General features: G+C 38.8%; 2 protein-coding genes and 2 long non-coding RNA genes across 5 annotated transcripts; 2 read left to right on the top strand and 2 right to left on the bottom strand.

The window, feature by feature from the left end:
• Window positions 1-549: 549 nt before the first annotated feature.
• On the top strand, window positions 550-3293 carry LOC149045414 (QRFP-like peptide receptor). Its single transcript, XM_089207722.1, has 2 exons — window positions 550-1903; window positions 2218-3293. Exons 1-2 carry the CDS (start codon window positions 1876-1878, stop codon window positions 3291-3293), a joined length of 1104 nt encoding a protein of 367 aa, XP_089063848.1. The 5' UTR covers window positions 550-1875.
• A 745-nt stretch (window positions 3294-4038) lies between these two features.
• LOC149045413 (uncharacterized) lies at window positions 4039-5445 on the bottom strand. Its single transcript, XR_016187226.1, has 2 exons — window positions 5273-5445; window positions 4039-4967 (listed from the first exon to the last, which is right to left on the bottom strand). It is a non-coding gene; the product is annotated as an uncharacterized LOC149045413 (long non-coding RNA).
• A 7868-nt stretch (window positions 5446-13313) lies between these two features.
• LOC149045412 (uncharacterized) lies at window positions 13314-17406 on the top strand. Its single transcript, XR_016187225.1, has 3 exons — window positions 13314-13844; window positions 15448-15597; window positions 16948-17406. It is a non-coding gene; the product is annotated as an uncharacterized LOC149045412 (long non-coding RNA).
• Window positions 17407-21585: 4179 nt separating this feature from the next.
• Window positions 21586-26733, bottom strand: LOC149045411 (uncharacterized). 2 transcript variants are annotated; one of them, XM_089208186.1, is made up of 5 exons: window positions 26577-26733; window positions 26227-26295; window positions 25485-26004; window positions 22978-24971; window positions 21586-22525 (listed from the first exon to the last, which is right to left on the bottom strand). In XM_089208186.1, exons 4-5 carry the CDS (start codon window positions 23743-23745, stop codon window positions 22151-22153), a joined length of 1143 nt encoding a protein of 380 aa, XP_089064312.1. In that variant the 5' UTR covers window positions 23746-24971; window positions 25485-26004; window positions 26227-26295; window positions 26577-26733; the 3' UTR covers window positions 21586-22150. The 2 variants fall into 2 exon arrangements, with proteins under 2 accessions (XP_089064312.1, XP_089064313.1); XM_089208187.1 differs by lacking the exons at window positions 26227-26295; window positions 26577-26733 and having other exon boundaries at window positions 25485-26155.

Genomic DNA, 26733 nt, shown 5'->3' with positions numbered 1-26733 from the left:
TTTTACGGCTATCCGAACTGCCTAGATGTAAGGAAAAGCCGCAAACTGCCATATGCTGTTTAGAATGATAAGGAAGATTAAAGTGTCTAGCGACTGGTTTGGATGCGTCCTTGTCATTTCTTTCCACATCGCGAAGGTGTTCTCGGAATCGGTCACCCAGTCGTCTTCCTGTTTCGCCGATGTATAACTTATTGCAATAAGTGCAAGTTATGCAGTAAATAATATTGGCGGAGGTACACGTAAAGTGATCAATGATCTTAATGGATCTTTTGGGTCCCGATATTTTCTCTACGTTATGAATGAAAGGACAAGTTTTGCATCGTGAGCGAGCGCATTTAAAAGTTCCAGATTGGTCATTGGTTTGAAATGAACTCCTGACTAAAAAGTTGCCTATGTTTTTGTCACGTTTGAATGAAATAAGTGGGGGTTGCGAAAAGATATTGTCAGTCTCTGAATCGTTTTGGAGTAATTTAAAATTTTTAAGAATGATAGATTTAACTGCGTGGTTGTGAGGGTGAAATTTAAGAGTAAATGGAATGCGGTCAGTGTTCTCCTTCTCGGCCGTTTGTAGTGCTGCCTGTCGATCGATTTGTTGGGCACGGTGGTGGCCCGCTTGAACGACAGAAACAGGATAGCCACGTTTATCGAAAAACTGGCACATTGCCTCTGATTTTTCGGAAAAATCAGAGTCGTCACTACATAAACGACGAAGTCTGAGAAACTGTGAAAAAGGTATGGAGTTCTTGACGTGTGATTGATGTGAGGATGAATACAACAAGTAACTATGTGAATCTGTAGGTTTGTAGTAAACACTAGTACATAAGCCGTTGCCTTCAATTGAAATTTTGATGTCTAGAAAAGCCAAAGAAGTGTCGAAAATTTCCCAGGTATATTTAAGAGCCGGATGAAAGGAATTGACGGCGGTTATAAATTGAGTGAGCTCCTCTTTGGTAAAGGAGGTAGCGCCGATGCAATCGTCAATGTAGCTGCCGTAGAGTTCAGGTTTTGGGCCGTGGTATTGGCTAAAAAATTGATGTTCGATAAAACCTACAAAAAGATTGGCGTAGCTGGGTCCTCATTACCACTCCTAGAACTTCGTGTATTTACTTTTTACCTAAAATCCACAAACCTAACAACCCAGGTCGACCCATCGTCTCTGCCTGCAGTTGTCCCACTGAACTTATTTCCAGCTATTTAGACAAAGTTATGGCACCTATCGTCAAAACTTTACCATCTTACATTAAGGATAGCCAACACGCACTTGAAATTTTTCGTGACTTTAGTTTCCTCGACCAAAACAAACTTATTTTCACCATGGATATAACATCTCTTTACACTGTCATTCCCAATGAAGAAGGTCTCCGGGCCCTCAAACATTTTTTCGATCAACGCACCGTTAAGGAACCTAGTTCTGAAACACTACTCCGTCTGGCCGAACTGGTACTCACACTCAATTGCTTTTCATTTGGTGGTAGCTACTACAAACAAACTAATGGCGTGGCCATGAGTACTAAAATGGGACCCAGCTACGCCAATCTTTTTGTAGGTTTTATCGAACATCAATTTTTTAGTAAAAAACAAAAACAAAACAAGACAAAAACAAACAACAAAAAAAAAAAGGAAAATGAAAGAGGCTGTTAAGCAAGCTGGCTGAACTGCGCCGTTTTGTGCTAAACATCTAGATTTTTTGTAATTTTGACAATGATAACCTGAAATTCACTTTTTTCCTGGCAGACCCAATATCCAAAGAACACAACGTTGCGTGAAATAAAGACTCAGCTTTTTTAGAGCTGAGGTTATCCCGTCAACCAAGTATTCAGATATTTTATGCTGACTTCTTCAAACAATAGAGACTAGGAAGCTACAGATCAAAAAATGTTGACGTCCTCGCAGGCTGATAACGGTAGGAAAGCCACCTTCACAAATGGCGCCTGGAAGTGTCCTAAAAATAGCTAACGCTACCATTGTTGCTGCTGCAATACTTGTGAAAAACACAAAGCACAAACAGCTTTGACATTTTCCATCAATTAAGTGCATATCCCCTTATGACAGAAGTGATGCACTCTTCAATGATGGAGAAAGCCTGGGTTTAATAGATGTTTTCCGATAATTATTATTGCATACTGTCACTATCTATGTCGCCTTTCGGTGTAGGCACGCGTTGCAGACCTATTTCCTCTATTTTTGCTTTACCCATGGCACTTCATTCTCTTTCAGGCTCCACGGCGCAGCCTCCATTCTCGTATCCATTAAGAATTAAACTCACCTTCGCCATCTTATACACTGCAATCATTTCAATGGCCTTAGTTGGAAACATTTTGGTGATCTATATTCTGTACAAGAGGCCAGAAACAAGAAGATTAGCAAGCTTCATGTACGTCAACCTCGCTGTGGCCGACCTACTCGTAACAGCTGTTGTCATGCCTCAGTCGATGGAACTAATCATTTTCGACAATCTGTGGATCGATGGAACATTTGGTGAATTACTTGCCAAGCTCATCATGTTTGTTTTCTTCGTGGCGGTCACAGCGTCCGTCTTCTCTTTAACAGCCGTGGCTTTTGATTTCTTCTTCGGGATTGACCTTCCCATGCAAAAGTTCCCTCGATTTAGGAACAAAAAGATCTTGGTTCCCACAATTTGGATCACTTCAATGTGTCTGATGACTCAATGGTTGATTACAATCAAAGTTAAGAACTCCAGGATAGAATTTAAGTTTACTCAGTTTGGCGAGACTCAAGAAGCTTTGAGAGGTATCTTTCTTTACATCGTAGTCACCATCTACTTGTTGCCCCTAGTTACCATGTGCATTCTCTATGTACACGTCTGTCACACACTGCACAAGCACAAACTGCTGGGCATTGCCATCAACAATCACGCAAGAACTCGGGCCCATGCTACCAAGCGTCAAGTTATTCATATGTCGATCGCTGTCGTTGTTGCCTTTGCACTTTGCTGGCTTCCAGCGCATGCGTATCATATGATTTTGGCCATTGACTTCAGTGTGCGGGAATCGCTGCCATATTATTTTATGCTGTTATGCTATTGGTGTGGCCATGCAAACAGCATTGTTAACCCGTGGCTCCTGATATACCTTAAGAAGAAATTCCGTGCCGCATTTAAGAGAATGATAACTTATCCATTATCGAGAATCTCATTTGCCAGCAAGAATAATGAGAGCGTAAGAAGTGTAACTAGACTGCCTATCAGAGACCCGATTGTCCAAGTAAGAGAACATTACCAGTTTGAAAGTTCTGTGTGGGGATTATTGTTAACTCTTCATAGGTTGACTTAACCTGTTTTGTCTCCATGCTGCATTTGGCTCGCATAATGGTGTAATACATATAATAATATAAAATATAATCATTATCATAGAAAATGTAGATTTTTACCGCCTTGATGTGCAAGTGTTAAAATGAAGAATTGTGTAGAGATCTAGTTGCCTCTCATTTTCGCACTTTTCTTTTCATTTCGGATGCCGTTTGTCAATCATGTCATAAAAAACCTTAGCGATACCCGGCATCTGTCTGGGAATTGAGATCTGGCCCGCACTCGACAGAGTGGAGGAAGTAGAGCCTTCAAAAGAAACAAAACAAAAAAAAAACAACACAAAAAGATTCACTTTACCGTGACAATGCAAATTGCGTTCGAAATGAAATAGCTCGTAAAGAAGGAAGGCAATGCAGCACAGCATCACGGCTCATAAAAGCGCACAGTGTAGACCGAGCCATAAGTTAAAACTGGTGCTTTGTGGATTAGTTTGTCCTAATGGAATTAAGATCACAAATGAAGCCACCTAACCACACCAGTCTTGGCTTACAGTTTGGGATGTTGATCGGTCATCAGGACCGAGAGAGACAAGGTAGAATCGGGTCATCAGATTTCACATACGACTAAGCCCTGCGCGTACTCACGTCAAATCGCCAATTTCACCCAATTTCACACATATTCTCATAGCATTGATACCAAAACAACATTCACGCAGAAACTAAACGGCAAATATTCGAGGGAAGTTTAGTGTGAACGAGTCTTAGAGCGAATTCTCAGCAAATGACTTATTTATTGGAAAAGGGTTATTCTTCACGTCTCCTCAAGTAACGTCATGCACACCTACGTGTAGTTTAGCCCTCTTAATATTAAAATCTTAGCACAGCCTTCCAACGATTTCTCTCACATTCTGGGGTCTCAGTACATTTAAGTAGCTGCCGATGATGTAATGAGCGAATGTGCCAGAAAAGGCGTAAGATGAAACCTAAACACGTGACCGTGCTCAACAAACGGCGGTAGATCGGCTTTTACTGAATCTCCTGCTTACTACACATCAACATATTTTTTTAAAATTTTTTTATATATATGAACTAGCGAAAGGTTTGTGGACAAAATTTGTCAAGCATGCGAAAAATAATTTCCCTTTAAAACAGCGTTTTCAGTTCCTTTCCGACCCATTCTTGAAATTTTCATATGACCAACGGCAATATGTGACTGAAACAATCCTAACTTTTAAATTCGGGCCACTGAGTTAAGAACAAAACATCTGTAAATCAATTCAAATCACAAATCAAGAAAATGCGCAAAGTGGACATGTGTTGTCAGACTGTGACTAGTTGCTTTGTCCAGTCGTATTATACCGCGAGTCAGAAGGGTGGTGGTGTCCCGAAGATATACGAACGCCATTGCTTCAAGTTACATTGTATCCATATAGCATCGGGGTCAAAGACTTTAAGACGAGATTTTAGTTTATTCTACCACTGACTAGTCAACCTTGCTCAAATCAACTCTTTCTCTTCCAGTCCAGTTGTTACAAGTAAGAATCTTTCTCCATTTCGTGTTTTTAATCTCCCTTCTTCTTTCACGATCAGTTGTCGACCTCGTTTGAAGAATGCAAGTTACGTTTTGCTTTTCTTGTTTCTTTTCTTTCTTCTTACATCTTCAACAGCCACTTTTTCATTATCTTCCAAATTCGTGTCGGCTGTGAATACCGAAATAAAACGAACATTTAAACAATTGGCACATGACTAGGAAAGGAAAAAAGCAGTTATCTCATTAAAAAAAAAAAAAACATACGGACCAGAAAACCAACGGATGGCAGCAGGAAAATAGAATATAAAAGACAAACAAACAAACAAACAAACAAAACAAAACAAAAGGAGCCTCAGTTGACACTAGCTCTGTTAAATCACTAATAATACTCTCACTAAAGATCACAAAACGATGTGTTTAGCAACACATCATTTTGTCCCTCAAAATACTCTTGTTTCTCTATTCACTTAATACCTTTGATCCCTGGCATTATAAGGGATCCAGTTTTAGTCGGGTACTTTCCACTAAAACCAGCAGGAATCAGAGGTGTCTTCAGCAAACCAGTAAGTTCCGCTGTAAAATAAAACGGCGCTGATATAGTTTGTATAAAAATTTCACCAATAAATGAAAGGAGCACCTGACACAGCCTAAGCTAACGCTAACCCACATAAGGCTGGAAATCAAGACTGTTTACTACCTTTTCATACTTTCACATAGAACTCACACGTAAGAACCATGGGAACAATAATCCTCACCCCACCCTACTACTACAAGCTAAATGTAACCCATTTTGATTTCACTAAGATATTTTCAGCCTGCAAGATCCATTATTTCTGGTGGGACTGTCAGTACAACCATTGTCTGCCTTAACTAAAGGTTGATTACCTTTCAATTGCTTCAGGCACATGTCGCTCTTTCCTTTCTCCCTGATCTCCGAGATCTTCCAGTCTGTAAAAAACTCTTTAAAGGAAAATAAACTGAACAGGACAGTTTACAAAATGTGACATCAAACCTTCAAGACAATAAAGTTCCAGAACACCAGTTCCGGTCGTTTCACTGAAATGTTTCTGACATTAAATGCATTCAAGCCCAAACCGCCTAAGACAAATGTTGAAGCTGCTAGTCTAGTTAGTCCCAGACCATACGCTCGCACACAGGAGCGTAACGATCAAGAATGTGCATCTAAATGAATGAATCATCTCATCAAAAAAGATACAAATCTTCGTCAACTTCAATGTCCATGGCTTTGGCAGAGGCAAGTATCCAGTCATTACTTGACTTTTTGCGCCTTAATCGGTGAATATGGTTCGATGGCTTTCATAAGAGGGGGAGTTTAGACAAATGGAAAGGGAGGGGGGGGAGAGGGGGGAAGGTTGGAAAGAAATGAGAATGAAGGAGAGAAGATCGGTAACCGCGTGAACAATTCTTTGTGCGAAAAATGTTGCGCTGTCAAGTTCGACTGTCATATTGGGCCTTTTTCTTATGAAAAAACAAAGGGCTACTCACAAGATAATTGCCATGTTTCTCTGTTTTTGTTTTTGTTTTTTTTTTTCATCTTCACCTACTTGCATGAATCCATGCACGTCAATAACTGTTTTATTTTGACAAGCTAAAAAAGCGAAGCTTGGGATCCTGCTTGGTTTTTACCTGACTAATGCACTCGAATGCTTCGCTATTAGCCATTTTGCCAAGGAAAACCCCAGGATAACCTCAACTACGAAAGAACGGAGCAACCATTACACATCATCAACCCAAAACGCATAGCGCAACCTAACAAGATGGCGAACGCGGGTAGTTCGAACTTGCCGTAAAGGCCAGTTTTGAAGGCCGCAAAGGTTAGAGGTATGATTTTAAGTACCAAATATCTTGAGTTGATATATTTAGAGTCTTTTTAGCAGTATTTGCTTTAAAAATGCAGGTTCCCTTTAAAGTCACGAGAACAGGAGAAATGATCACCAACTAGAGAAGCTCTTTGATTGTTTGACGAAATCTCCATGTTAACACCTTAAGAAATATATAGAGAACAGTATGCATGGAGAATATGCATACTAACGTTAGGGCGTAAAGATTTATCTAACTAAAAAGGAAATTTAGACACCTTAAAGGGGAATTTGCAAATAACCTTTTAGAATTTAACTGCTGTCACGGAGAAGCGTTACTCCGCGAGATTTAAGTAACACGGGATCCCCCGCGGGATTCCCGAAAACACGTGCAAAGAAACCGGGAGGCATGTTGAGAATAAAATCCGCCATGTTGAGTTTATGTTTGTGTGAATGTGGTCCTCACTCGCCCATCGCGACAACTGCTAAAGAGATATGTTGCACATAATAAAGACACATCACCTCCATTAAGCGTCTTCATAATTTTCTTGTATGATCCCATTTCTTCTGGGCCAACAAGAACGACACTCAGACCTTCCCTGCTCGCTCTAGCTGTCCGTCCACTACGGTGAATGTAAAGCTGTTAACGAACACAGAGAAAGAATTTAGGAACGCAGGATCACAAGAGATGGTTGCGCTAAAGTTAATACTTACATTGTGGTTACATCATTACACAACAGTTCATTATTAAATGAGATACAACTGAGGACGATAAACAATAACAAACTGATCCTTTCATATAAACTGCATTTGGAGAACAGAGTCAATTTTTTTCCTAAATCAAAACTCATTAACTTAAATGAATTATGTTTTGATTTCGATAGGTGAACGTCACACATTAACTCAAATTGGAAACAAAACAAAGATTTAGAAAATGAAGATTTAGAAATAAGAAAATAAATGCAATAAAATAAATTTAGAGGTAAAAAAAGAATTCAGGCGTCAACGGCGTTCGAACTTTGCTATCAACATTCTGGTTGAGCTTCTCTTACAGTTGAGACTTGTAGCCCACACCTCGGTCAACGCATGGTTGAAGCAGTGTGACTTCCGAAGCCTTTGCCAAGGTAGAGTTTCGCCGAGAACGAAAGCACTGCCACCAAAAAGCAATCGCTTCCGTTCCCGCCTGCCGCACAGGCTGACCAACTGCACAAGCTAACTAACCGTACACACATACTTACACGTACTTACATCAAGGTCCTTCGGAACTTGATAGTGACAGCTGGTATGTCCAAACCTCTCGTGGCCACATCTGTAGCCAGAAGTAAGCCATTCGCACTTTGCTTAAATCTAACAGGCAAGAAATAAATCAGCCAACATTTCATTTGCTGGTGTAAGTCCTATCTAGCTTTAAATATTCTCTGAGGGAGGAGAGGGGCGGGTTCAATCAGTCAAGGCGATCCAGTTATAGTCTATAAATAAAGGAAATTCCATTGGTCGGTCAATTTGTAAACTATACTCACTGTTTTGATGAAAAAAAAATAGTAATAAGATCAGGATGATTCTGAGCCTAGTGTTTTGCGCAAAGCAAGTTGCGGAGTAAAGAACGTGAAAGACGCAACAGGAAAAAAGCACGTTGTCTACAAAATTAGGTTCCTAATTGTTGCTTTGTTTTCTTTGAGTTTTTTGTTTGTTTATTTGTTTGTTTTTTGTTCTGGTTTTTGTTTTTGTTTGTTTCGTTTGTTTCATTGGTTTTTTGTATTTTTGTTTTTTTCCATCTCACTCAGTTTTCACCCGGTCTGTCTAAATTCTTTAATCTTTGCCTTTGTTGCATGCTGGCGGGCAGAACCCACGGGTTAAAGTCCAAGAGCCTAAACAAAGAGCCCAGTCTCCTCACACAGTCCATGGTGTTGGAGAAAACCAAAGTACGGCCTGGGTACCGTGAAAGGAAATAGTGGAGATAAAGTTCCTAGAAAGGAAAGCCAAAATAAATCTGAATGACGTGATTTTTACAACAAGTGTATGTTTCGTAGTTCTCCTTCGATTTCACTCGGTACACCTCTGTGGTTCCATGGATCATGTTTCCCAGACAATGTGGTGTACATGTAGATGCATTTGGCTCAAACCAACAATAAAAAGTAATAAAAATTGTATCCTGGATCTTGAAGAGTTTTGCTTCCTTGTTAGCCCAACTATTACAAACCTCTTCAATTGCACATGAGATCTTTGCTTCTGTCAGGGTTTCTACAGTTCCTCTCTTGTTGGTGTTACAACTGTTCTTCTGCAGCCCAACTTTGTCCATCAGCGACACTAAATATGTTGCAAAGGTAACAAAGGCAAAGATTAAAGAATTTAGACAGGCCGGGTGAAAACTGAGTGAGTTGGTCATTCTTTGTGCTTTTTCAAGTTGTGTGGATGGTGTGGTAACTGTTTGTTCCAGATTATCCTGAAGATTTAAATCAAAAGACAATACTATGTAGCTTTTTTTTTTTCCCCGTGAGCCAAACTTCTTGAGAAAAACCAAAAAGAAGCTTCTGTTCTTATATATACATAATTGTGCATGTATGGGTAAAGACTGAAAAAATGCATGAGCCCTTGGGACAATGCAGTCTGCTGTCTTCAAAAAATTTAGGACAAACTGCTCTCAAAATGATTTCAATCAATTCCTGTATTTCCATGTAGTTCTTGTGGTGAGTGTTGTTGTTGTTGTTGTTGTTGTCTTTTTGTTTGTTTGTTTCTTTTTTCATTTAAGGTATGACTGGCAGTTATCTTAGTTTTGATTCTCATGTCCAATACACCCAATCTGACTCAGGAGACAAGTCATTCCATTTGAGTCAGGTTGAGGATTATTATTAAGCGTCTCGAAAATCGACTTGTAGTAAGACATTTCCACCTAAAGAGGCACGGTTTATTCAGATTTCCAGTATCACAAGATGACTTAACAACTAATTAACTTCTGGTGGGTCGATTTGCGAACGACTCAACCCAATTTGGATGTATTGGACAACCCTCAACAATTAATAATTAAAGATAAGTTATAATAAAAAATAAATAAACAAAATAATTTAAAAAGATAATTTTTCCCAATTTCTCGTAAAAAATACAAGGGTAATTTCACCACGTGCTTGAAGTGAATCTTACATTTGTATCTTCTAAATTTAACTATGCGGTATGTTTTAAAGCACTTTAAGCAATTCACCTCCTACAGCGGCCATTCTTTTATTTTCTTCTTCTGAGCTGGTCCACCTGCACCAATTCCTGCTAGCTCTTCTGGATGATAATCTTCCATGACTTCAAGGGACATAAATCCATCCATTTCGCCCGCAAAGAACGAAGGATCGTCCAATTCTACTGGTTCCCATTTTCGCTTCTTCCCTTTCGAATTCTTCTCTGCCATTATGGAGCAATGAACAAAGAGCTTTAATTGAGAAACTGAATCTAAACGTTTTTTTTAAATAACAAACAACCGTTTTGGTTTATCCCTAGAGAATTAATAAAAACACTCTCACGTCGTCCGCCATTATGGATTACCCGCCAGAGAAGGACTGGATAAGAAATTGTACTGCGCGCATATTCAAACGAGAGTCATGCGCTGATTTATTGCTACATGACTTTTCTCCCTTCGCCGAGTTCACTGAAACCTTTGTGAAACGTGAATGATAAGACTAACATGGCGAAAGAACACCGTACATTCAAAGAGGAGTGCAGTTATATTGAGCGCTTAAACGAAAACTCGTTTCTTATCAAGAGAAAGGCTTTGTCCCAAACATGAAGGTAAGTGAACGCGCGCCAAAAATCAGATCGGAAGCTCAACTCCAGCTGAGTGGCGTGCGCGTCAAAATACACGTCTAACGATGTCATACTTGAGAATGTTGATAATAAGCTATGGTCATCGAAATTAATTCCCCTTACACCTGCCATATCCGTCAAAGTAATTTCCTTCTTTGAAATAAGTTTTGTCACAAGGAAAATTGTTTCTGGGACAACTGGGCCCAGGAATCTCTTCTGCCCACGTTATGATCAAATCCCTGTCCCCTGCCCCCCTCCACGTCTCTCATGTCAGAACTATTTTCTTTTGTTTGTTTGTTTGTTTGTTTCAATCAGTCAATTCGCGAACTACAGTCAAACCTGTCTTTGGTGGCACTGTATTGAGCACTTGCACTGTAGTAGACGCCATATTCCCGTGGGTCACTGCTTAATACAAGATTGACTGAACTGGACAAATAAATTTTGTCCTCACTTCCTCCATCAAACCCAGATTATATCCATTATTGTCCCCATCCCCCCTAATTTCTCTCCTTTTCCCCTAGTTGCAGACTGTGGTGTTTTACTGGAAATTGTTGATGCAAGAATGTCCTAATAAGTACTGGATTAGGATGTTCTGATTAATTAGTACCATGGACAAATTTTTACATACTGTTTCAGATTCAAGACTTGAGGTATACATTGCAAGTATTCAACTCTAAAGTTCAAACTATTCTTTTCTTTTTTTCCTTTAAAGGTTGAAGGTATCTTAGATATATAAACGAGCTGCTTGAAAAACTAATGTTTAATGAGCTGAAGCACTGGGCTGGAACTCAAGGTACAGTACTTTAAACATTTGAAATATAATACTGTTGTATTTGCTGCATTTGTCTTATTCCTTTTATGCAATTGAATTAAATTGCTCTCCAGGTATTGGTGGTTTCCTTCCTGATGTAAGGCAGATTGCAAATGTTGCAACTTTGCCTGGAATTGTTGTTGTAAAAAGGATCATAACTTTTTCTTGTTGAAATTACAACTTAGTTTAATTGAAACTCGTTCAATCCTGGGCCCAGTTGTTCAAAGGCTGATAAGTGCTAATACAGGGTTAAATTTTAATCAGGGTATGTTTAATCCTTTGTTTAAAAGCCTTTTAAAATAATTTACCATAGTTTTTTAGGGCATCCAATCATCAAATTGCAGACTAAAGGAATTGTACATGTAGACTGAATTTCATTTGAAAGGTTTCGGATATGAAATCAGATTTGACACTAGCTATCTAAACTCAGCTTTCAACAAACTGACCCTGTACTCTTGGTAAGCAGAGAAGGTATAAAGTGGAGATGACAAGAGAGTTTCTTGTTATACAGTTTGTGTTTCCAGAGTATTTTTACACAAAGATTTCACTTAAAGTGGTGCCAAATAGAGTATCCAGGTATCCAGTTAGATCCAGTTATCCCATGCACGATCTTGAGAACACGTGCAAATCAGTTTTTCCACTTTAAGCAAAAGCCCTTAGAACTGTTTTTCTAGGAGTTTTCTTAAGTTCCTGTTTATTTCCCTGAAAAAACAGGAAAACTGAAAGCGAAAAAAGGCAAATAGAATTAAAAGGCTACATTCATTATTTAAACTTTATGAGCTCTTATTTACCTCGTCAGTGGAGTTCCTAGGCCGCCCTCACAGATCACAACACAATGACTCAGTTTAATTCTAGCCATTCTAGAAATAACATTCCTTCACGTCTTCTTTGCTTATGGACTACAGTGCTTTTACTGTCACTTTGATACCTATTTTATGATGGTAAACCCTGTTTCACCAGGAAAAGAAAGCTGTTTAAAGGTGAAATCTGAGTGGAAGGAATCACTTTCCACCATCAGAACACTGTTGAAACACCATACAAACTTGTTTCCAATACCTCTAAATATGGTGCTGCAAGGCTGTCAACACTATTTTTGACAGCACCCTTGCAACTCAGGTAACAAAGTGATGTCAAATTGTTGGCATGACTGAAAACCCTGTTTCAACAGGAAAAGAAAGCTGTTTTAACAGTGAAATCTGACAAGTAAGAATCATTTTCCACCATAAATGAAATATGAAAGTGATAATCATAATGATTTGCATATTTAGTTCAGGGCATAAAATTGCGCCTAATACAGGCACCAATGTGACTAAACTTTTCACTTTGGCAACCAAATCCTGAAAATTAATCGCCAAATTGGCAACTAGCATGTTTCATCATAACTTCACAGAGAGATGTAGTGAATTAAAAGATTTGCAAAATATATCCATGGCAAACTTCCTTGTTAAGTGTGTGTAGTTCAGTGTAGTTTTGAATGGTACAGTGTACATATAAACAGTGTAGCATTGCGTGAGATGGCACAGTGTAATGTCGAATGGTACAGCGTACACACAAATGGTGTGGCATTGCATGAAATGGCTCAGTGTAATGTTGAATGGTATAGACACAGAAATGATGTAGCGTTGCGCGAAATGGCTGTTGTTATCAGTATCTGTTGTCTACATTGGCAATAGAAAACAGACAAACAGAGGAGTTTCTTGATCACAGTGCAAATTTCAGGAAGATAAAAATTACCTTATAATTAAAAAAATATGTGCAAAAGACATTATAGTTACCTAAAACAATTCTACTGTATAAAATAGTGGGAAATGTTTGTTTCCTGTGTTTACACAAAAACTAGCAACTGTACAGTGCAGAACCCAGCTAGTCTTGAACTCTCGAGGGAAGCAACAATTTGCTCATACAGCTGGGAGTTTGAGATAGTGGGGTAAATTTGTCTGTAAAACAGGAACAAGGGATGCTGCTCTTTATTTGAGATAGGGAGTTTGAGATAGCTGAGTTCGAGATAGCTGAGTTCGAGATAGCCAATAGTAAATGACTGAGAAAAGCAGGGCAAATCCAAGGGAAATGGGTTCGAGTTCAAGATAGCAGGGTTTAATTGTACCATATTTACCTGTGTATAATACACACTTTTTTCTATAAAAATAACCATCAAAATCACAATGTATTATACACAGATTCTATTGTTTATCAAGCAGGTCCTAATTTGCATACGTTAAAAAGACAACAAAGAAAGTAACAAAAGCCTAGTAGTAACTGGTCTTTATTAGCCCGAGTTAAATAATCTACCGATGAAACATTTTCAATTTTGATCCACAAACCAATGGTGCATAACCTTGAAGGTATCTCACAGTATTCGCAGCAAACGGTCACCAAATAAAGTATTAATGTGTCACGGCAATGCAATTTCTTAGATACACATTTACTTTGTTATTATTAGTAATAATTATTTTGCAAGGTGCAATTCCCAAGCGGCAGTTGTGACAGATTCTCTGGTGTCTATCTATCTACCTACCTATCTATCTATCTATCAGGTTCCAAGGGGGTTGGCAAGAGCACTCTCCTTTCACAATGGCACATGGCAGGTAACGCAACAATTGGGGAGGAGGATTGGAGAACAGCATATTTTGTGAGTATAACATATATTCTACTGTTATTTCAGGCTGTTCAAATATAGGTTATTTGTCACCTAGCAATGTAAACATTAATAAGAACCATATTTACATAATTCAGCCATTGGATAGCCCTTTTGTATACCTTTTTCCTGCAAAGAGACGGTGGTGCCAATCAAGTGTTAAGTTGCAAGTTCATGCTTTTCTTTGTCATGTTTTTTGAAAACACAACAAATCATTTCCATTTGAATTCCATATTAAAGATACATGTCTGCCCCAGCTATGTATGCCCTTAAAATATATGTTTAATATACTGTCTTTCATTTGACAATCTCTCCTGTGGGAAACCAGGGCTAAAAATTGGCAGTTGTACGGTCGCCAGTGGCGAGTTAAAACTGACCAGGGCCACCAAAAGTCAAGGGTTGAATGCCCAGTGTGCGACTATGCTACAGAATTTCATAATGTTGCAATGTAAATTATTTGAAGTACAAAGTTAAAAATAAACTCAATATGTAGTTCAATTGGACTACCCTTCTCTTCGTTTCTTTGCCTGGACTCTAAGATTATCCATTTTAGTTAATTTTTAGTACTAAAGTGGAAATTCTGAGCTGTTTTAACAGTGATTTCACAAGCAATCCACATTCTCAATATATAGACACCATTTTGATTTTGTGACTGCCACGTGACTCTGGACATACCCAGAGTTCTGTGCGGGATGGTTTCAAAGTACACATTTCCGCTTTGAGGAAGAATTTGTTGATAGGCTTATCCAGAAATACCTGTAACCACAGTCACTGCATGCAAGAGTGTCTTAAAAAAAAAAACCCAGCTTTTTCTACAATGATTTTTACAATAAGTGCAAATAAATTTTTGAAGTTATTTTATTGCAGTTTACATTATTTACTTAAATAAATAAAAACACTTAACACCTCTAATAATTTTATAGTGCTAAATGCTAACCAAAATGTTAAAGAAAAATGTCTCGTGGCATTACCAGGGGCATTGCCTTATTGTGTTCTTTCCTTTTAGTTAACACTCCGTTAAAAGCCATGGGGCGCTTATTTAAGTTTTTCATTTTAGACTAGAGGAAATTGAGGGCTACTTCATTTTGGGATGGGCTAACCTCTATTAAAGTGTCTATCACCCTTAAATAGATATTTTCATCATCATCATATGAACTCTATGCACATTGAATTGGTAAATGGTGAAATATTTCTTGTTTTTGAATTTACTAAATGCTAATTAGATGATGTCAACCTGGGAATTTGCCACTATTTCTATGCCAATTTACAATGTGCAGTATACAGCTTGAGGATAATTAATTTGATAAATACAAAAAATAAACTGTGGATAGTCAATTGATTGGTAAAAAATATTACTTGGAGGTGAAAACAAATAGTTGTATAATAAATGATTCCCAGGTTGGTGTCATCAATTAGCATTTTGTAAATTCAAATCTATATAGCTCAATAACGCGACGTTCAAAACAAATATGTCACCATTTAACTGTTCAATGTGCATAGAGTTGAAATAATTGTATTTAAGGGTGACAGGCGCTTTTAGTGGCCATACTTTAATCAGTTACAGCCACCAACTATAACAGTCATTGTTTAATTCTAGAACTGGAGTGTCATGGCAGCAACTTCCAGACATGGTCTGTTCTCGTTATTCAGTGATGACAAGCCTCTTCTCAGTTGCCATGATTTGAATATTGTGTATTGTGTCATCCCAGAAGAATCAGTGGGCAGAGCCTTATTCAAATAAATCATGGTGAGTTTGTTGTACTTCCTTAGTGATCACCCAACTATTCATTTCAGTAAAGCTGTTCAGATGGCGTATGACAGCTAAAATTTGTGTTAGTGGTTTCTATGCTTTGCATTGTTTAATTTAAAGGGGTGAGTGGAATAAAGCCGTGAGTGACTTCTGATAAACTGCTAGATTCTCCTTCCAGTTTGTTTTGTATATGCTCATGTAACGAAGGGAGAATTTGGCTGTAGATCAGGAGTCACCTAAGGCCTTATTCTAAACATTATTTTGAATAAGGCCCTAAGTGACTCCTGATCTGAAGCCAAATTGTTACATGAGCATATACAAGACAAACTGGAAGGAGAATCTAGCAGTTGATCAGAAGTCACTTAGGGCTTTATTCCAATCACCCCTTCATTTCGCACCGTAAAATTTTCGAACACTACAAACACATGAAATTTGCCAAATTTTCGGTCATTTTTACTAAAAAAAGGTCACTTAGAAATTTTTGGACAGCAATTTTCAGCTGGCATTTTTCGGAAAAATCACATTTTATTCCAAAGAATTTTCGGCTTAGTAAATTTTCAGCTAGAACATGTGAACAGGTAATATTTTTTCTAACGATCTGTAGGTTTGGATATGTTTGATAAATACATGTGGCGCAATAATTTTTCCCATGTACAGTACCGACAAGAACTATCCCCCACTAAAACTGCACCAAAAGCAGACCTGAGCAGAACATACTTTCTGAAGTGAACCCAACCAAACTTCAAGCCCATATATAAGCTATATAGGTATGTGTCGCCTAATAGGGTCGGGGTTTTGAGCCTCTGGATACATAAATAGGGTGTCTTATTCGCGATTCTCTGTCTGCTCATGTTTGCACTGATGTTTGCATGTGAAGTGGGGGTTAGTTCCAGTCGCTACTGTAACTGCATAACAATCCAATCGAAGGGTACAATCGACGGTGAGGAAAGATGCCTCACTACTCTATGTACAGTACCGCTCGCGTATACGTTAGCTGCGCAGGCGAATTTCATACGCTCCGACGCAGGGTAGTCAGACGCGTATATACGATTTTTTTGCACGCTCGGTCGAAAAAAATGCGCGATTCATGTGCCTTTGTTATTCAGTGCTATAAGTTTCCTTTGTATTTCATTGTTGTATGAAACAAAGAACTTCTAAGTTTGAAAAAGCGGTGAGTAGACAACGGAAAATTTACATAATGAAATAAAAGCTATCGTGTTACACTCTCGAATGTCGCGTCGCTTCGCGAATTTTTCGGGTAACGAGTAGTAGCAGTAGATTGATGTTAAGCCTTCTGATCACCAACTACATTTATGATTTGTAACGTTCATATTTGTCATATTACAGGATATCCAAACTGAGCAGGAATTGTCCCCGGGCCACCGACGTGCTGGCACACATTGGCTATATTCCTCGAACAGTCATTCAGTACGCTAAGTACCTTCTAAGAGGCAACAGTAACGTTGAACTTTTCATGGTCAAGGCAATTACTAATATTCTACAAGTACTAGAAGACGAAGCACTCTAGATTCCTGATAGGTGCAAACGTGTGCGCATCAGGTCACTAGCGATGATAAGTACTTGCAAGACTAGTGGTATGTTTGAAATGAGGTGGTCACCATCAACCTTTTCCTGGTCTTGTTTGAAACCACCAGGATTCGATTTGAAAGAAGTGTCTGTCGTTAGCCCTCTGGTTGAAGAAGCTATTGTGCAGTTTACGTTGGAAAATTCTAATTATTTGTTGGATGTAGTAAGTATTGATTTTTTTTTACTCTGGCGATCAAATCCTGGGGTGGGGGGCCGATACTGAACTGACAGGGGGGCTCGGCCGTACCATTTTGTGTGTAAAATTCCAGATATGGTACCATTTAGGGGGGCTGTTAAAAAAACAATTTTATAATTAACTCGGTACCATTTAGGGTGTCAATTGATTACTAATTGGAATCTGGTTACCGGTTACCGATTTCAGACTTTCAGTTACCAGTTACCGATTTCAGACTTTCAGTTACAGGTTACCGATTCCCCGTTTGGTAAACAAACAACATTTTTTCCATGCAAAACATTATAGTAAATGTGCTCGACTAGTACCTCGTCTATTAACAACAAATTAAGCGCTAGAATGAGCAGACAACCAAAACATGTCGAATTCTTCATGACACATCTGAAATGGGTAACCGATAACCAGATGCCAATAAGTCAGTCAACTGATTTGTCATGTAAAGCAGAGTACAAAAATATCATTCTCGATCAGCTTTTCAGTCAACCTACAGTGCCTTTTAGGGGTCATTTTTAGGGCCACAGCCGAGCCCCCCTAGTGTCAGTTCAGTATGGGAGCCGAACTCCCCCCCACCCCCCCCACCCCGCCCCACGGGAAACAAATCTGCGGGTTTATAAGCTGGTTAACCGCGGTCAAACGAGAGAAATTTGCAAAGGTTAAGCAAAGTACTTAAAGGTTAAGGTAGTCGTTTTCACTGTTTATTAAAGTTTAATATATTGCCAATATATTTACCAAAATTTACCAAACGTTTTGAAAGTTTACCAAAAAAGTTCTAAATACTGTGAACCGCAGAATCGTCGACGCCATTTGTCAACATAATTTGGATCAGGCGCAAAGAGTTTTGGTCAGTTTTTCACGGAAAAAAGCTCATCATTTTGAGAAAAATTAAAAGATAATAACGTGAACTAATTTTTTTACTCATCCTTGCTTACATTAAATAAAATCTCACTGAATAAAACGAAAACCGCGTAGGACGTTTGACCGCGGTGGACTAGGCTGGATACATCCCTGCGTTTGGTAAATGAAAGAGATAATTATGGCTCCATTCACCATTCATTCAGCGTGTCACGCCCCAAAGCATAAAGTATAATGAGGCTCCATCTCTTCATCAGGTGGATACCATAAAAGGCCTATCTGCAGGGAGACCTGGCAACTTAGTTGGCAAATATTGGGAGAAGCTGATATTTAGCAATCTCAAGGAATGTGTGAAAAATGAGTATTCCTTCAAGGAAGAGGCATGTGGTTCCACTGCTGCTAGCTCCTACTTAAATTTGTGTGGACATCAAAGCAAAACAGATACGAGAAAATCGATAGAACAGATAATTAGAGATAGATATAGTGCAATGATAGTCTATTGTCCTAATACCAGCGCCTTTGACTTTGTCATCGTTGATAAATGCAACAAAATTCATGCCATTCAGGTAACCGTTCAAACCGCTGCGAAGAAATGTAACGACAGTGACTTTTTCAAGACTGAAATTATTCATTTTACGTATTTACTAGCGCCTTATAAGGTCGACGTCAACGCTATTAAATTGAAATCAAAGTTATATGATGCATATATGCCTAACTCAGAAATAATTGAGTACTTATTGAGTAATCGTCTTTGTTTATGCAAAGTTTCAAAACTTTTCTATAAGTCCCAAACTACCTTAAAATATATGCATTAATATATATATAGTAATAAGACTATTATAGATTACTTACGCGCATATAACGAGACGAGATTATACAAACAATGACATGTGTCAAGAACTACAAATTAAAGTAGTTCAAATTTTCTACCGCCATAGCGAACAAAACAAAACGAGGTCTGAATTGCCCTTCTTCATAATGACGTCACATCAAAACAGTCTATTGTTTAAACGCAAAGAATCATGGTCGCGGGAGGGGGACAAAACAGCAACAACACAAAAAAATTGATATAAAATTCGTTTTATAGAACAAAGAAAAGCGGTGACAGCCATCAAGTGCAATAAATATTGCTTATTAAACATTAGTGCATCTCATATTTTAGTACCAGGCCATTTGAGTTCAAACTTTTCTTACCAGAGCGAGTTTTAAACGAATTTCTATCGTTCTAGACGATTCTTTCCCCCTCATAAACAAGCCCTGACGTCATCATGAATAAGAGCAATTAAAAACATTAAACGGAATATTTATTGGACGCTAAAAAAATTGACTGTGAAATGAAGAACTTTCTTAATTAAGCATTGTAATAAAACATTTGTAGCATAGATTTCTTAATTCCAAAAAAATATCCATCCCACTCCCGCCCTCACGGATGGATTTTTCTTTATACAGCCCTTTGGAAACAACTTTTATAGATTAGAGAGTTACTCTAAACCTCACCCTGAATGGATAATTTGGGAGGGGAAGCTCTTGATCTTTTGAGTTCCTGTTTGTAATTTTCATAATAAAAAAAAATCCAGCGACCCTCTAATACACGAACTACTTTTCATGTCATACACTTAAAGGCATAAATAAAGAATTCGCGAAAGGAGAGTCGACTTGTGTACCATCAGTTGCTTTACGTTTCCCTTTGTGTATACAGTATGTAATTACTGTTTCGTTTAATAAATAGGCGTTGCCTCGTGTTGACAGATTTATTCGATGACAAGAATCGTGATTGATATTAATTCAATAGATTGATTTAAAAGCGTTAGATTATTATGTTTAAGTCAGTTTTTCAGCAGAATCGAAGTGAGAAAGAAGTTATTTTGTTATCGTTTTTCTGTCTCTAAATCCGCTTACCTGGAGAATCTGCTAACCCGTAAAGTGAGACTGTTGTAACGACCCGCCACAGAAGTAAGTTTATATTGAAGTTTTTTTAATTTAGTTACAAGATAAAGACTTGATTTGCGTTTTTTCTAATTGCGAATTATAAATGTATTTCTTTTAGATCGAATAATTATTAAAGCTTGGCTTAATATTATACGGTTTGTGGTGGTCACTTGATCTAATCAGTTCCGAGTAAGGAAACAATTACTAAATTTATCTATCTTACTTTTGTCATTCATCTTATTAGACGAGATCACGAAATTTCCGTTCCTTAGCCCTTAACTTAGCAGCTTATGGAATTCACAAGCGCTCTTGCAATTTTAACGTCTATACCTTTACTATATAAAATAATTAGCAAACGATTTCGAAGAGGAATCCATATTCTCGCATCGAGCAAAAGCACTGCTTTACTTGTAATATGGGAAAGATGGGAAAGCGCAAATATCGATTTTATCTGTTTCGCGAACAAAGGACGGAGTTAACACACACCGGAAATAGCGACCAGGCATTCCTCGCGACTCCCGTACGCTTGTTTTCCAATTTGCCTGGGCCGCTGCCAATCACTTCTTGTGTAAAAACCTACGTAATCTGCCAAGTGGAAGTACAGTGGCTACTGTTGCTTACCGATATTTTCCGTCGGCAAAACGTAGAAGTCAGTAAATGTGACCGATTCTGCCCGGAAAATTTTATTGTCTGGAGCTTGGATATGTCAGGAGAGTTTCATTGACAGCTGGATTAATTACACCCCATGTTGTGAAACCATTATGAAAACATCGCGCTTTCCTTCGCTTTTTTTGTCACATACAAAAAAGGAAACGTGAGGCAACTGAAAGATGATTCATGCTAACCCGTCGGTACACTTAGCACTGGCACAAGTCGACCTAACAGGCACACGTATAACTTAATAGTGGAGGATCGAAAACAGGAATGGAAAGAAACGCTACGGCCTAGCGCAAAAATTTTGACATACAAATAGTCAGTCGAAAAGCCGCTCAAAATAATTTGTATGATTCAATGAACACTCCATAAATCAGTAGCAGTTACCAGTATGTCAACTTCCCACCCCTCCCTGCGTACTAGTACTTCTTTCTCCACTAGTAGCAACAGTCTGCCTTTGGGTATACAGTATGTAATTATCAAATTTATCTATCTTCCTTTTGTCATTCATCTTATCAGACAAGATCACGAAATTTCCGTTCCTTAGCACTTAACTTAGCAGCACATAGAATTCACGAGCGCTCTTGCAATTTTAAGGTTTATACCTTTACTACATAAAATCACTGTTGGTACAATCGTACAAAGCAATCTTTTCTCTTTGCAGAGACACAGTTTTCTCTTTTCAGATACAATGAACACACACTTGAGTTTGATGTCACGCATTCCAATTCGTACATTGATGATCAAAACAGCACAACTTCAGCACTGGGTAATTTTTCAAATAACATTTTCGCCTTTAATACATTCTCTTTCATATGGCCCCTGCATTGATTCATTAAATTAACACAAGTGCAAATTACAGAATTAACTTTTTGGGAAAATAACATATCTCTAATTTACAAAGGAATCATTTCCCTTTCGCAAATTACCGATCCGATTAAATTAATCTCACAAATAACACGTTTTCATTTTGTTCCGTTTCGCAAATATTACAGTAAGCCCTCTCAGAGACAATGACAAAACGACTTCGACATTTCGCAAAGACTCGAGAGAAAACTTTCCAATTTCTGAAACAGTCAGAGTTCAATAAATGTTTGCTAACTGCAGGCCAAATCAAAATATTATGCACTAATAGGAAAAACCAAATTGTACAAATAAAGTTTTAAGTGTGCGGGCTGTGCGGAAATGGGCCACGGTAACTTTTCTGTCTACACATGTTATAGCACCTTTTGTTGTGATTGTATGTCATCAAACAAAACAGTGACCGTCACATATTAATAAATGGTGAGAATTTATCATTTCCTGAATTTGGCATTTTTTTCCCCCATATGTACTCTAGAGACCTAGCTCTTTCTGTATATGATTTCGATGAACTTCGAGTAATTCACGCTTAACTGCCGCCGAAATGATCACCAAGAAGGGAATAAATTGGGGCTGCAGTTTTTGGACGCACTCAACCTTACAGTGAAAGTATACGTTTCCTAATCGTCCAGTCTTTTGCTCTCCATTCTGCCAGTAGGCCCGTCTAGCGCTTGATATTATGACGAGGTCTTCTGGTGGGTTGGGAATAAAAAAGTCTTCACCACGCCTTAGTTTCAAGACACCCTTACACCCGTAACACCTTCTCACCAGAGGGCTGCATCTTTTAAGAAGGCTCAACTGGAAACTACCTTCTTGAACTGCCGGCGTTGATGTGTTGGGGCTATTAATCTGCAGATAGAATAAAATTAATGGCATTTTAGTTAACAGCCAAGATTAGTCGGTGGCTGCGTGGGAATTATGCAACGAGCCGACGGTCTCGCCAGATGCTAAATCCTTATAAACCTTATGTCCTGCAGGCCATTTCTACGAATGAAAGGTTCTGTGATTTAGGAGAACTGTTTTTTTCGACTTGCCGCGCATTATCACGACAAGCTTTATTTGATAGAGTTTTTATTTCGTTCAACCCAATTAGCTCACCAGTTAGTGAAATAGAACGACTTGCACAGAGCTAACATATAGCGGGACTTTACCATGATCATAGACGATATAAAAAATCAAACGGTTGGCAGCATAATCACACAAAAAAATTTGAAACCTTTCACCGATCTAAAACCCGAGATAACAGAATCACGCATTACACCTTGTATTAACTGTGAATGATCCTTACAATATATACATACCTGAGGCTCTTCTGTGTCTTTTTGTGTTGTTGTCTTCTCTGCTTCCTTCTCTGTGCCTCTGTTTCCTGAGGAGCTTACTAAAGTCGACGCCGGATTCGATGCTGATTGGTCAGTTGGAGAGGTGTTAATGTAACTCTCCACAACTTCCTTTCTTTTTTTATTTGTAGCACCTGTCCTTCTTTGTGTTGCCTTGGTCTTTTTTGACCCACGTCCAGGAGGGAGGTCCATGTGAATCAAGGCATCCACGTTAGGAGGTCTTTGGTTCGTTGTCTTGTAACAATGAACGAACTCAGTCAATGAACGACCCATTTCAGCCACAGCTAAGGTATGAGCACAAATGTCATACGCTTTAAAATCGATACAAGTGCCGCTGCACACATAATATGTTCCACGTCGCACGGTACGTTTCTTGCAAACTGCATACGATGGAGCATCAATTGCCTCGTTTGCCACATAACGTGGCAAATTGTCCCCTCTTCCAGGATCGGGATGGATATTTTCTTCTTTGCGCGCCAAAATCAACGATGCACGATGGTACATACGTGCTAGAATACTGAAGGGAACCCGGATAATGCCAAAATCTTCTAGAGGCAAACTCAATGGTGACATTGTGTCCGCTTCATTTGTGTTTTCCAGGTCGATAGGAATTATGTCAACTGTCTTTACTGGGAGATTGTAAAATTTTTTGAGCGCCGCTTCTTGTTGCGCTCTCGTCTTCCTGTAAAAGACAGACTCCTTCATTCCCTCTTCCTCGTAATTTTTGTCCATTTTTAGCTCTCCGAGCCAATAAATGCTAAATCCTCTTCTGTTCTCTGTCTTTTCACCATCGTCTGCAGCAACCTGGCAAATTCGGGAATAGAAAGCTTCCTTTTCCTTGTAAGTTGTTTCTCTCTTTGTAGAACCGAGTTCATATATTCATTTCCGTTCTGATCGTATACACCTGGTGGCCAGCCTAGACCAGCCATGGATCTCAATTCAGCTGTCATCGTTTGCCTTATAATTTCCGCTTTGTACTTACAAAAGTAAGTAACAAAGCGCTCTGAGAGTGGGTGTAAGGAAAGCCACTCCTCCTTCATTTTTTTCCAGATTGGTCACGAACTGGGCGTGGCTTTCCGAGTCTATAAGACCAGGAACCCTCTTACAACCAATATCTCCTCCGAAGATGTCACTTAGAATGACTTCTGATGGTTTGCCCCGTATTCCAAGTTCGTTCATTTTTGACACTATGTTTTCTTTCATATGCAGGTCACAGAGTAAATGCTGGGCATAAGGGAGAGGTCTACCGAAACCCTCACCCAATGCCTTTTCTCCGTCAGTACCATATACTCGAACATTTTGGGTTTTTGCATTTAGCTTTATCATGGTAGACGAGAGCTCGTAATATCTGGATGGTTCTTTTTTGTGGTGAACTAGGGTTGGTCCAATCCGGACTGGATTCTTGTCTTCTTTGGTTCGGAGAAGGAGATGCCTGTATGTAGTAAGAGTCACATAATAGTCTCCAAAAATTGAAAATGGGATCGACTCCTAAAATACTGAACTGGCTAGGATTTCTGCAAATTCTTTCCACGTCCTTAAGTTGCTGGTCAGTGGTAAGGACAACACAAGGATCTGAAGAGGTCTCTACTTTACGGACGAAGGCGTTCTCTTTGTCTCTGTTTCCTTGCTTCGCATGTCTATCAGCTCGAGTGTAGAATCCCCAGGTTGCTCTTCCATGGTTTTTTTAATGTTCTTTATCTGTTGTACATTTCTGGCATGGCTAGCTGCGTTTATAAAGTTTTAAATTGTTCCCTTTTCTTCGATACTCTTGAAAAACACCGTCTTGGGAGGGTCAGATTTCGCGGGCTCTTTTAACCGCTCCATGGTAGTATGCGAAGTGCGGTAATATTCTTTGGAAAGACTTTTAGAATTTCCATGTGGTTTAACTTTAACTTCGTGTTCATTATCATCAAAAACATATTGCAGAAGAGCAAAACCGTGAATCGTTCCGTTGGAATCTGAAAAAGGAGGAGAAGAAAATTAATAAAGGTTTTGATATTTGAATGCACTTGGTAACCAGATGTTGTGCACTGGTGTGATATGCTGTATTGATTAAAACCCCCTTTTGCTGGTCAGATTTGTTACATTATGACTAATGAGGACGTAAAGATGGACGTTTTTCACTAGAATATAGAAAAATTTTGCTTTGTTTTGTTTTTGTCAATAATTTTGTTTCCTATATTTGGCCACACACCACTTTTCGGAGAACGCCATAGTTTACTTATTTCACTGGAGCAGTTTGACCTTTGGTTTGAATTGACTTTCTCTTTCTTCGGGAGCTTTTTTCATGATCCATGTTACAAATGTCTTACTAACCTCAACTGTTTATTCATTGTAGCAGGAACCTCTCAAACTGAGGACTTGTCGTAATGACCTCGCTATCGCTAGGTTAATACCGCTAGGCCTCCACTCAAAGTTTGAGATTTTTCTATAAGGACCTCACTGTTATTTATTTGTTAAAATAGTCTTACCTGTCAGATAAATGAAAATCCTTTGCAAATCGGGGGAGGATTCATTCCTGTAGAAGCTTCTCGTACATTTATAGACCTGTGCCTCATGATCATCATATTCTGATTGGGAAGCCTTACGAACAGGATTCCTCTTGTTGGAAGCACGGTAGTATCATACTATATACTATATAGTATATGATACTATAATACATCGCTGTTTCGTTCCAGTTGGATTCCATGCACCAAGGTCGTCGCCAGAACATTTTTAAAGTGCTTTATGTGTGGGGCACATATTTCCACCACAAAGACAGAATTTTCGGAGACAGCGGAAGGAACAGCACGTGCAATAAGTTCTCGAGGCGGATGGAAGAGGATATCTACCACTTTCCTGGAAGCCAAACCCGTAAGCAATCCCTGTCGGTAGATGGGAAACATTGGGTCGTCGTTCAAGTAATCAGTTCCTTGTTCGTCTTCACTGCTATCGCTGGAGTCGTTCAACTGGTGTGTCAGCACTTTCTTATTTACCTTTTCAGCCACATTTCTATGGAAGACAGTAAAAGAATTTCATAGGTTTCTCAAACGCCACAGCGGGAGAGCAAAATTCTCTAACGTTTCGTGCAAGGTGTGGTGATCGCTCACCGACATCGTTTTGAAATAATCAGACAATTAAAATATACCCTTCAGAGTTAATTGTTCGTAAACGCGTTCAATGACTTCACTGTTACTACGGAAATTTTATGATATATATATTTGAGTGACTCACTTTTCTGATGTAGAGACTGGTTTGAAAAGGCACTCATCGCTGTCGCTCGTCTCAATATCCACACACACCCTTGATAAGAAAAAAAAATCAGGCTGATTTATTATTAGGTATGATTGTTTGAATTGTATGAAATAATTTAAATACTCCAGTCGAAAGTCGAGAGCAGTATTCTTGATTGTAACTTTTGTTAATTGAAAGTTCAGGTCGCATTCGTCACCGGAAAACTTGCTCGAGCAAACGACCGTCGAGTTTCGATTAATACAAGCACAAAAAGCCCATTCTCTTGATAATAAAATATATTGTACGGAAACGTAAAGGAGGGCACCAATAATATTGGCAACCAGTGTTACCTTTTGACTGGCGAATCAATGAGCGTCAAGTTTACTTTCTCAACCACAGCGGTTTTCTCATGAGGTATTTTGCCTGTAGTCTTGTCACTGTTGTCATCATGCAAGAAGAAAATATGACGTCAAATTCAGGAAACAAGCACTAGCAGAGGACCCAACC

Source organism: Pocillopora damicornis, chromosome 5, assembly GCF_964200805.1.
Source record: "Pocillopora damicornis chromosome 5, jaPocDami1.2, whole genome shotgun sequence".
In the NCBI taxonomy this organism is placed as follows: Eukaryota; Metazoa; Cnidaria; class Anthozoa; order Scleractinia; family Pocilloporidae; genus Pocillopora; species Pocillopora damicornis.
Note: the sequence above shows the minus strand (reverse complement) of the source record. Positions and strands in the feature narration are given on the sequence as shown.